The sequence below is a fragment of the Typopeltis vanoorti genome, chromosome 15, assembly GCF_054136105.1.
Source record: "Typopeltis vanoorti isolate ZY-2024b chromosome 15, IOZ_Tvanoo_1.0, whole genome shotgun sequence".
NCBI lineage: Eukaryota > Metazoa > Arthropoda > Arachnida > Uropygi > Thelyphonidae > Typopeltis > Typopeltis vanoorti.
Window position 1 is genome coordinate 75731614 of NC_143563.1, and position 13042 is coordinate 75744655.

Genomic DNA, 13042 nt, shown 5'->3' on the forward strand with positions numbered 1-13042 from the left:
AAGTGACATCTTTAGTACCGACTGAACTACGAGGCTGTAGATTTGGAAGTAATTACAATATATATATTTTATATTTGATTTTCTAAAACATTTGAGTAGAAGTCAGTAAATAATTTTCGAAAACAGCATTCTTGCAAAGGAATTGTGTATAGGGCTGGAGACAATGAAGTTTAATGAATTCCATCCCAGTGGGGTGGAATTCACTTAGACACAATATCTTTATTATTATTAAGAGAGAGAGGACCCCCCACCCCAGGGAGTCGGGAACTCGTTGAAGGTGGCCATACTATTCCTGAATGTCAAACCTGTTTCTGAATTCATTCCCACTACTTGCGCGTGCGCGCGCACACAACATATCCAACTGCAGTCCATTCCAATTACGCACACCACCGAGAGAAAAAAATCTAGCCCCCCCCCCCCCCGCTTCTTGAGGTGTATTCATTCTAAACTTCCAAGAATGTCCTCGCGACCTTTCCTCACCCCCCATAAAGTGAAAAATCCCATTTACTGAAATTCGGTATAACCATTTCAGAAGTTTAAGTCTATCGATCTCATCACCCCTCTTTCTGTTTGCTAGTGTCTGCAGCCCACAAATTCTCAATCTGTTTTCATAATCTATATTCCGCAATCCTGATATCATTTTGACACTCTCCTTTGCACTCTGTATCAGAATCACCACAGGCACCAGGAGACTAGACCTGCGCACAATAGTCCAAGTGAGGTCTTATCCAGGCATTGTAAAGGGGCAAAATAACATCCTTATCTTTACATTCGTACGTTCGTTTCAGCATTGCAATTATCTTTTGATTTGCCCCTGCCATGAAAGGTTTGCTTACGCTTGGATCCGCCGAAACTTTTATAGTTTCTCTATTCGGCATGAAACTCTTGCAGTTTCTCTATTCGGCTTTGAAATCATGTTGGATTCAATATCCGCTTAATTTGAATATCTTTTGATTATCATATTTAAATTTTTTTTCCAGTGTGCCAATTTATTTTATTTATCGGAAAAAGTATCGATAGTTCTTGTGAAATAATTCCACGATTGTTTTAATTGAACGTTTTATTTTGAATCTTTTAGATAAGTACGGCTAGATCACTCCATTTTTTGTAAATGCAGTAAAGCAGTAGTCACCCGAACCTAAAGGTCGGTTCCCGTGAAAAACTACTGATGTACATCCAATCCAGTGTTGCATAGCAGAGTGTTAAAAGCTGGATATGTACAAGTAAACATAGACATGGAACCGCATTTTCAATTTGAAAAGTTAAAAAGAACTCATTCTATATAGATTATCAATGGAAAAAAAAGTGTAAACATCCTTCCACTAACCGAGAGTGAATGAATCGTGGCTGACCAATAGTTTTGTTAATGTCGAAGTTTGAGTCTAAAATATTCATGCATCATCCGTGAGGGGGAAAAATCATGTATTTTACCCCCTTTCCCCAAATAGTAACTCCCTTCATAGTTTACCTGACTTCTCGATATTTTTATGGAAGGCGCGAAACATTTTGAACACCATATTTTTAATATTTATTTATCCAGATATTTCTAGCAATAATTTACCCCTTCCTGTACATCAGTGTTGGAACTCTTCAGTTTCATGGTTTGAAACAAAACCAAAAAATATTGGTTTAATGTTTGTTACAGTAATTTGAGACGTTGGTGATCATGAGGCGGCCAAACGAAGAAGTTATTACAATCCATAACGCATGCTCATATTTTGTCACTTAATGAGCTGGATCCAGTTTTGCATCTGTCTAGGACAAGAAATCGAAGTTCTTCTCTACCCGAAGGTGAGTTGACAGTGCAATACGGTTAGTGCAGCCCCCACCACCACCACCACCCACACACACAAAACATACAGACCGGCCTGAGAGAGAACAGACAGTTAACAGACATGATGTGGTAAAGCCAATCATATTTGCTTCGGACATAATTCAACTGCTACCAGTTTGCATTCATTTTATTCCTTCACGTTCTTCTCAAACAGTGGTTGGGCAGATAATTGCTTTCGGAGCAGTTTACTATCTATTGCTGTCAGCAGTCTAGTCTGAATGTCTTATGTGAATGGGCTCATAACAACCTCTTCCACGTGGCATTTATTTCATAGCAGTTTAACACAGAATATCCATCTTTCCTTACAGGCATTATTTCATAGCAGTGGTTACTTTTTTTTTTTTTTGCATGATTGAACCCTTCGAACTTACAAAAAAAAACCAGAACTGCACCGCTACATACATAGCTACGCTAGACCAGTGCATTTCTCGAATTGGCTGTTCACATAGTGCAAGTAATTCGTGTTGAAGTTTTGGTATTAAAGGCAGCTGATTTTTACCCCAGGAATCGCTTTCAGATGTTAAACTGAAACATTTGAGATCAAAATAATGAAAGTTGTACAAATATGCATACTGGTAGTTATCGTACAAAATTTATCTACACGTTTTGCTTTTTTTTTGGAAACTGCGTGCTCTCCAAACATTGCAGAAATGCTCTTAGGATTGTTCTCCTATTATTGTTCAAGCTTTACACCAAGTTTGTTTCGTGAAGTTTCCGGAAGAGTTGGCAACTCCAGTTGCAATGGAAAGATTCCAAAACATGCTAAAAGTTGCAGCGTGGTCAGCCTGACCAGGCTATTGTGCACGGAGCACATGCAGTATTTATAGACTCTCGCAAGTGCCAAAAGTCTTCTTTGTGTTTTGCTGTAAGGGAAAAAAATTACACTTACAGGGGAAAAAAACTCGCTTGTAACCTAGTTGAACTAATTGCCAGCAGCAAGGTATTCTTAGCCTCATTCTTTTCGCGGTTGGCCTTTGAATCCACTGTCGTAATGGGTTTCTGTTTTAGGTGTTCATACTGCACATGTTTGTCTGACAACTATTTTTTAATACCCCCGTCTAAAAATACCAACCCCCCATTTAGTCTCTTCTGTTCCTTTTGCTGGCTTTTTTTTTTTTTTTCATGTCTCTTACTGACTCAGCAAAGCCGAAATTTGTTAGGGGAAACCCGACGAAATAGATCAGTTTCTGCGATACACACTGACTCGTGTACCATAAGAAGAATCACATAGAAGTATTCAAAAACATTCACTTCAACTTCCTGCATTGTTTTTTTTTTGCCTTTACCGAAACCGGCTCTGCGCAAATGTCGAGGTTGCCAACCGGCGAATTTTCGTGAATTCATCTCTCTCGCGCGCGCTAGCTCGCGTACTTCCCCACCCACCTGACACACTGCATCGCGAAGTGTGCGATAAAGCGCGTGAACATATTTTGTCGCTAACTTTCGTCATACTGAATCGTCAGTGATGTGGAACACGAAGGCATCAAGCACGCTACACCACCCCGCAGGGGCTATTTCATCCCGCCCTGTTTCTGTTGTGCGCTGCTTGATAGAATAGATTTTTAATGGTTAATGTAAGGTCTTTTCTTTATCCTCTTCGACAGTTATTAGGAACACTGTGTTTATGAGGCTTATTGGAAACATGAAGATGCAGTCACGTTTAGGATGTGACTAGAAAATGCTGATGGTGTTGATGCGTATCCGTCGGTCACTGATCATGGGTTTTAAGCAGATAAATTCTTAAATTGCAAACGAAATATAAAATAAAATAAAAAATTAAATTAAATTAAAATAATTAATTACATCAGAAAACCCGATCTCAGACGGAGATGATAGTGCTTATCTCTTCCTCCAAAACCATCTAATAACGTAATGCAAGTTCACAAGTATGCAACTATCTATTATAACTGTTAATATAGTTTAACTATGAAGATATAATAAACACAACATCACTAAGAGTGACCTTAGCTGCTTTGGTATAATTCTCAACAACCTTCTGGCACTTGCTTACAAACAATGACCTCCGTGCCTTTACTCGGCAACTACTTCGCTTGCTAAGTGGAAAAATGCATAGTTGAAATCCATCTTCTGAATGGAAGGGAAACTTTTCTACTGGACTCATCGCGTGCTAAGGGCATCAGATGGATGTTTTAGAATTTTTTTTTTTTTTTTTTTTTTTTTTTTTTTTTTTACCTCTCGCAGAACAAAGACTGCATGCATTTTCTTTAAAAAAAAATAAAAATAAAAAATACCCACCGTCGCTGAAAACGCCTTGCGCACTGATCCTATCAGCACTACTTGTTGGCTCGAGTGACTGAGTGTTTAAGCATCTCCGGTATTCCAACCCGTGTGCTTGAATCCCACTGTGGTGTTGGATGTTGTGCAAGTCTCTAGATAGCAAATGCTTTCCGTCTTCCGGTGCGACTACCGCATTGTTTACAGGAGGTCGAAGCGGTTTAAAAAAAAAAAAAAAAAAAAAGTTCCATATTTGATGTCTTGAGTAGGAGATTATCTAAGCTTTTGCCACCCGCTGTACTAATGTACAGTCGCTTTACATTTTGTCATCGGGATTCATATTAAAAAAATACGTACCAATACCGACATATTTTTTTTCGCCTCTTCTCATCTGAGCTTTTGAGAATCATTTTGGTACGCTCTTAACAGAATGAATTAATTTTCTTCCTATCTATATCTATCTATTTGTGAATTTTTTTTTTTCTGGAGTTTATTGCACATATCTGTGTAATATGACTATAGATCGATTAATACTTTTAAATGCCACGAATGTTTCGTGTTGCATTCAAATGGACTTCTCAGATTGTGCAAAATTTCATTAAAATTAACGCGATTCTAAACAGTGGGTTCAGTAAAATAATACATCTTTATTTGCATCTAAATTTCCTTTTGTGACTAACCAAGAACATTATTCGATGAGGTAAGCAGAAAAGTTCGTAAACTCACACAGTAATAAATGAAAGCAGCCAATCTCTGAAATCTCAATGAACAGATTAAAAGATGGGGGGAGGAGTTCGAAATTTATTTGCAGTAATAACAAAATACAGCAAAGAACTAATTAATGACAACGTAAAAATTTTTAATCAGATAAATTAATGTGAATCGGAAGACCTAATAAACGGTCACACATTAAAGAGGGTAGCAAAGTAGCATGCGAAGATCAAGCAAAGGACTTCAGATGAAATGATCCTATTTGTAAACAAGTTTCTCTTAACTAAAGGTTTGTGATTTTTGGAAGGGAAACATCTAAAACGAAGACAAACCAGATCAAACTAAAACTTAATCGCCAGTTCTCAATTATACCCGGATTGAAATTGAAATCTGTATCAAAGTTTGCAAGTTTGATTAGTCTCTGTAGACCAGTTTTCGAGTATTTGCCAGCTGATTACTTTGGGTCGCTGCTTCCTTGTCCAGAGCGATTCGAATCTACTTGTGATTATCACTCACTCCATTACCCCCGAGAGGTGCCTACAATTCTGGTTATGGATGAGAGGGCCTAAATTCACGGGAGAATTATTGCGTTAATACAATTTGAGAGGTGGATAGTCGAAATACATAGATCTAGAAGTTTCATAAAATAATTTTGTTACATCACTCATATAGCTTAGGTGTAGAAATTATCTAAACTTGTGAAATTAGCTTGTGCTTCTTCCTTTTGAATGTTTTGATTCATTGAATGCAGAGCTTAGAAATTGCATGCCATTTGCTGCCATCTATCGGCAACTGGCTTTACTATGGCTATTGATTTAATATATTTGTGCAGATGTTCCATACCTGATTTTAATATAGGGTTAGTTGAATGTCTAATAGTAGAAACCTATGATGATTTTTTTTTTTTTTTGTATAATTCCTTTACATTTTGTATAATTCCTTTATAAACAGTGCTTATCGTGCAAACATTCGGCGGGCCAACAGTGACTGCGTGAGAAAGATCCATATTTCCTAATTGACACAATTAACCCAAGAAGTAGACTTAAAACGTCTAATGAGTTTTTCATCTTAACACATAAAACCGTTACCCTGGAAACGACCATTTCTATCCACATGGCAGATAGCCAGACAGTTTTGGCAGCCTTACAGTTATTCGCGGTCTTTTTATAAACTGCACACTGCTGGAGAAATGATTCTCTCTCTTTCCTTATTGACTGAAATTACCTGCTTGCTTTCATTTCCTCAAGATCTGATTTCGGTAAAGCTCTTCAACGTAAATATTAATGTGAAGCATGGAAATGATATTTAAACACAGGAACGATCTCTAAGTATGGCTGAAAATAAATTATATGAACGAAACGTTTATACAAACATTGAAAGTATAAAAACCATTAAAAAATTAAATTTTCGCGAGCAAGGACTTTAATGCCAAGACATTAAAGTCCTTGTAGCACACACATTATTTGCAATGGGAAAATACAACTCCGATCATTCGTCAGATATAATGTTGATACCTGACCAATGACGATACAGTCAAATCAGGACGACGGAATTTGTATACAGAAATATTAAATAAAAAAATTAAATATTATAAAATACTATTATCAAACAAATTATTTGTTTGATGATAGTATTTTCTGTTAATATGTAGAGAATGAGGAAACTCACTAAAGTGTGAAATTAAAATAAAATATTCGACAGTGGATTTTTTTTTTTTTTTTTTTTTTTGCATCTTCCAAATCTCTTAAATGTCATTCAGGAATCAATGCATTTTTTAATCTCTTTTTTTTTCCTCCCTGATTTCCAATCTTCCCTTAATCTTTGGCCTTCTCTGCCATTAGCCTGTAGTGGGAGTCTTAATGACAGTTTCATCAGGAATCGGACGAGCAGAGTAGGGAGACCGACAGTGTTGGCAGGTTCGTGCATATTCCCCCCCCCCTCCTCTGAACGCACATGATAAGATCTGATTTGAATCTTAACGTTAGAAGCTGGTTCCGAAGCACGAAATTTGAACGGGATTTCGCAATTGACGTTATATGCATAAAGTACGTTACCAGACACTTAAATCCGTACATTCGTCATGTAGTTCTTTCTCTTCACTCTTTATTTTTCTCCTGTTTTCTTTATGAAATAGTGCCCTTGACAATCAATTTTCATTGAACATACGAACGTCGTGAGTTGCCAGATCAATAAAGATATTGAATCGCCTGCCTTGCCACTTGAATATCGTGGCTCCCTCTGATGGACATTTCTACAATTAGATAGCATGAAATAAATTTCAATTTTTTCGTTATTACGCTAATTTTATAAACTCATATTTAAAAATATTTTCTCAAATGAAGAGTTATTAGTGTTTTACATTATTGTGTTACTTCCCAAACATGCTTCGACCCCGTGTATGCTACTGTACTCAATTTACACTACCTTTAGTGGACGTCATCTGCACTTTCGTAAAAATTGCTCAGTTAGATTCTGTATTCATCTTCAGCAGTTCCCAATTTATTCGGAGAATTTTTCCTTAAGGCTAGAAGGTTTTTAACCGGGGACAATGAAATTAATGAAATAGTTCAGTAAACCGCTGGTTTCGACGAGTGCTGCTGGATCCGGATGGCAACAATTTTATTTTTACACATTCTGTCAGACTGACAGGGGGCATGGCTTTTAAACCGCCTGCGTTCGGCCCACAATTCTTTTTGTTGTTGTTGCCCTTCTCTTTACGTAATTCTTTTTTTTAACACTGCGTTGATAATCCCGAAATAAAAATGGGTGAGAGAAAGTTCCTTTTGCTGTTTTCAGAATTCCTTAAAGGTGCCACCGTCAGCAAGAAATGGGTTGGATTGTTATTCCGATCTAAATTAAGTACTACGTCAAGGACACTGCTGTACTGAAGAAAGGATTTGTTTTTATTAGGTAGATAAGAGGCTTTTCAGAACATAAAAGTTGTGCGTGTAGTATTCCGAGATATGTTAGGCGGAGCAACTGTCGTTGAAGATTAGGAACGAAATTAGGCATTGCATGCCGGACATCGTGAGAAGTACGTGTAGTTCGCAAAGACTCCTTTTTAAGGAGTGAAAGCAATTGTTTTTTTCGGTTGATGGAAAGCAAATTCGTGTTTCAACCAACAAATACTGTAAAATACCTTTTTTATTGAATTTTAGCTAGGAGAAAAGATATGACCAGTAATTGTCCTTCCAACGTGTTTTTCTAAATTTGAATTCATTTTTCATCAAACTGTCTCGTCTTAATCCGTAACATCAGCTTGCAGCAATTCAGGACTTGATCACGCCCACCTTTCCTATCAGCTAAAAGCACAATTCCAAAAAGCCTCGAGTTCGATTGATCCATTTAAAGTTCCAGGATTTCTGCATTAATATGATTTATCACATTTTTGAAAAATAAACAGCTAATGGTGTAATGTAAACTACCAGAGAAAAAGGCTGATATTTTTAAATCGGACTGCTAGAAGTTTCCTCATCCCGTGTGCACTCGAATTGTAACGTGTTCGTTTTCGCAATGCTAAACATGTCAAGTATTTGACTACGCATTGTTCTCCATCTATAGAAGTTGCCAGCGATCATTTTCGATGTATTTTTGTTTTTAAATGCAAGTTCAACTCGTGTGCAAGCACAGTGGAACTTTTTTTTTAAGCTGCAGCTCACTAAACGCGCCCTGAAAGAGACAACATTGTGTTTTTTGATCTGAGTTTGCGATAATTATTCATTTTCTCGCTACAGCAAGTAAGTTATGGGATCGGCTGGCCCTGTGCCACTGCTGTCGTTTCTCCATGTAACTTGGTATGCTCCTAATTTCAGCAGACTCCGCAAGCATCGGACCATTGTTTTATTTCGCTCCAAAATAGCCGTGACCTGGCTTGGCACGTAGACGATATGTTGAAATGATGCGAGCGGTTTTTCACCGTGTTTCCGGCTCACTAAAGAAAATGGAGAGGCTCTCGGGAGACGGTGTGTTAAAAGGCCGGCGACACAGCGGTCGGTCCTAAGAATAAGGAAACAGAAGACAGAGAGGATTCTTCTTTTGAATAGAAGCATTAAAATTGTAGTGGTCTGTTCCAAGTACTCATACCTAACCAATTATTATTAAATATTCCGGTTTCAGTTACAGTATAAGTACGAAAACAGACGAAGATACACTAACAATTATTTTTTGCTTCTAGTCACCTAGATTATTAGCGAGCGAATTTAAAAATAGTTTAAACTGTACCAACATGCACCAAGCTCCTTCCTTGTCTCATAGGATAGGCTCCACGAATAATCAGTAATTGGGATTATTTCTAAATTGGCTAATGCTGTCACGATTCCTCCACTACGTCAGCCGCGAATAGGAATGCGACTGTCGTTGAACTAACACGATGAAGGTGATCTTGTTAAGATATATTTGTTTGTCGGACGTTAGATTTTTTTTTTAATTTCATAATATGTGATAATTACCTTATATGGTTTCAGTTTCTGATATTGGCATTTATATTAAAGAAATAACACCCTCGCGCATGAATATTGAGAAGAAAGAGTTGGTTCTTCATTTAAAATTTCCTAACAGGGGATTGAAAGTTCAAAGGAAAGCACTGTAGTCACTCGGTGTAGCCTAATATGCTTGGGTTGAACCTATATTTCAGAAATAGAGTAAGTATTCCATACCAAAGTTGAAATGCTACTGCTTTACTCGGAACTGTAAAATAAAATAAATAAAATAATAATAAAAAAACAACTATAGCAGTTTTCAAGCATTATATTGCGGGGATTTGTCCTATAATCACTTTTATTTTACGTGTGTTTAGTATCAGTGACTTTATGATCTAAAACTAAGATCATAAACGTAGATTACACTATCCTGGGTTTCTCTTCGAAGACAGTCGAAGAAATGCTAATTTTTTAAAAGTAATAAACTGATTCCACTTAAGAACCTAATCTAAATGTATGAAAACAAAATAGTTACTTTTTTGTAATTACCTAAATGCAGTATGTAAAATGAACTCCTTCATACAATTATTCTCATATGATTGAAATTGTAGAGCAAATGGCATGTGTGTGTGTAAATAGAAAAACATAAATAATTTTTTAATCTTAAATTAGAAACAGAACGCCACCGATGTAGTTAATAGAATACAAGCCATGCTAAGAAAACTTTAGTATTTGCGTACATTCTTAAATTTTAAGAATCTACCCAATCTATTTTGAATCCATGCGGAATATAATAAAATTATATTCCGCATGGATTCAAAGTATTCTCCAGTGCGTAATTCTAAATTTGCATCATATCTTAAATATTTATCATTCCTAAAAATGATAAATATTTAAACAAACTGTTTTTTTTTTTAGTAGTAGAAGGCATAAAATATACAATATCCTAATCACATGAAGAAGCAATGAATGAAACTACACGATTTAACTGCAACAATGTTGAATATCCTACATTTACGGGTATCGATGAAACCATCCCAAACAACTAAAAAAGTAATCTAATCAAAGAATATTTATTTATGGAAAATTTGTTCGAAATAATTTTATGAAATATTAGATTTGGAATAATGGTTTCGAGTGCACACGATGTATTCTAGGATCTTATGTCTAAAATTTAATTATTCTTTATTTTGTTCTAAAATTAAATACAGTACTCTGAATTTTTTCCTATACGTGTATCGAATAATGTCGTATTAAATAACTATCTGTGATTTTTTTTTTTTTTTTTTTTTTTTTTTTTTTTTTTTTAACTCAGATGAGCTGTGAATTTTAAGTTACACATGTGATTTTTCCAAAATTATACACCGTAACATGAAATAATTTTTTGATTTCAATTTTATGAATAAAGATGCGAGTTTCGAATTTTTAGCATTAATAGTTGCTTTGTTTTTTTCTCTTCTAAATAAGCTGTTGATGCGTCATGTCAGACTTAAGATGGTGGGACTTTGAAACAATTGTCCATATTTTTTCTTGTCAATATTTCCATCAGTATTTTCTTAATGACCCAAATCGTCGCTCTGTTTCCAATCTTAGCAGATATGTGTTTAACAGCTTTAATTTTGCTATATGATGTTGTTGGCTGCCATGTTTTCGTCGTTGTAAGATCTGTTTCTACCGAACAGCGCGACACCCTGCGGCGAAAATTAAAATTACGAGAAGCGCAGCTTTAAATCACAAGTAACGTAAATCCGGAAAGTTTTTCTTTCTTTTTTGTATGCAAATATCTAGCAGTAATTTGTCACTTTTTTTCCCCTTGTTATCTTTGTTGTCTGAGGGAGAATGTTTTGCGCCGCGTTCAGGATTAATGATGTCGGGTAGCACGCTAGGGAATACCTGTGCTTTGTTAAGTTTTCTAGCAGGAGCTGGAATCTTATTACAATACTTATTATGCTTGCGTTTTTTTTAATAAACAAATCATTGGAATTATTGTTCTTGCAACTAATCGAGTTGTCTGTTTTTATTGCAGGAGGTTGGAAGTATCATCGGAAAGGTAAGCGTTTATCTGGTTTTCTTTTAAATTGCATGAAATATTTCTGTTCATCAAAATCGCTTTCTCGGGTCTGTTATTTTCTTAGCATTTAGAAAGACCAGCATTCTAAGTGTTATAGTCGAGAATATTCGTCATTTTCCACTAGCATAGCATTTCTAGAAAATGTTTTTTTCGCCGAATTCATGTCTTACTTTGTAATACGATAAACTGAGAAAGCAGTTTGAAAATGCGACTAGTTCTGTGCAATCTCTAAACGAATAAGCAAGCAAACAGTTCAAGATATTCCCATTAAAAATTTAATTTCGGTTTTCCGTTTAAACAATGCTTGTTCTTCATTATGAAACAAATGTGGAAACAAGCTACAGTAAACTCTCAAGTACAAATTGGCTGAGTCGAGTTTCCTGTAGCTTGTTTCCACGTCATTCGACAACGAGGCTGCAGCAAACATACTCTAACTTGAGTGTTGTCAATTTTCAAATAGCAGCAATGCGAGTGGCTGAGTTCAGGGTGTTATCATTAGTTCCTGTTTTTGACGTTTTCCCAGCGCATATCGCAAAATGTTATTATTTAACTTAATTACATTATTTCTACATGGGGTATAACAATAATTAAACCGTAATATCTCATTTTATCATTATAAATATAAAATTGCAGTTAAACGACATTTATAATCAAGAAAGACATCACTTGTAGTGAGATGATCAGTTTTGTTATGCCCTATACCAAACCCAATGCGATTTAATCTAAAACAGCTGAGAGCATCCTTTCCTTTCCCCTCCGCGCGTACACAGCTTGGTGTCGTGAATCTTCTGTGCACCTATTGTCTTAAGTGTTGCTTCTGTGTGTGCGTGTTTTACATTTTTCATGAAAGAGGACCTGAATCCCGACTGCTAGGAAAGATTGTAAGCTTGCCACCCTTTTACTACGATAAGGGTGAGATAATCTGGTTCCAGTGCTCTACAGGCACTTTCAAGTCATTTACGGTCCCATCTGCAGACTGTTAGTCTCACGCCGGGCGATGACAACCAAGGTCCTTTTAAACATTCATATCACACCGAGGTTCGAACATTTGGCTAACCAGGCCGAAAATGTTCATTAATTTCACGAATTAAATCCAGTATAAAAAGAGCGCTAAGCGAACCGTTTTATATCCATCACTTACTGTTCGCAGTTGTAACTGGGAAGAAAATTATATAAGGTTAAATTAATGCAATCACTGTGTGTAACCTCAAGTCAAAATCGCTTTAGTTGGGTATTGAGATGCCAAGAAATCTCCCAGTGAATATTCATAGAAGGGATTCAAATCTCAATTGTAATTTTCCTTCTACATAGCATGAGGAGTTAGTCCTAGACTGATTAAGGTGGAGAATGTATTTCTTTTTTAAACCAGACCTGGCAAATGGTAGTATCTTATGAAATGGGATGTCGCTGCAGAAACACATCAAGACATTCGGCTTGGGAAAGTATGTATTTTGCTTGGGTTTACTTGACCGTTCTTTGTCACTCTTACTGGTTGTCATGAGCACAGATGGGTTCAACATGGTTATCAGAAGAGTAAAATATTTAGAGTTTGCATTTGTTTTGTTTGTGAACAAATTTTTTACTCGCATCATATATCTGACATCTTTCGTAGCATAATTCAAACATATGTCCAAGCAAGTTTTTAAATACGTACTTACCAACTTGCGTGTGTGTGTGTGCGTGCAGACAAATATCACCAGCTTTATTTAATCCTTTGCTAATACCACAAATTTCAGATGATTTACAGAAATTTGGTCACCATATATTCAAGTC

The 13042-nt window shown here is 36.2% G+C and overlaps 1 protein-coding gene across 11 annotated transcripts in view; it reads left to right on the forward strand.

The window, feature by feature from the left end:
* LOC150098902 (poly(rC)-binding protein 3-like) overlaps nucleotides 1-13042 on the forward strand; it is a 435954-nt gene that overhangs the window by 332976 nt on the left and 89936 nt on the right. For all 11 annotated transcript variants that reach the window (XM_090404980.1, XM_090404979.1, XM_090404969.1 and 8 more), the window contains one exon: nucleotides 11225-11248. In XM_090404980.1, the coding sequence (XP_090261106.1) occupies nucleotides 11225-11248 (24 nt within the window). The remainder of the gene's footprint in view (nucleotides 1-11224; nucleotides 11249-13042) is intronic.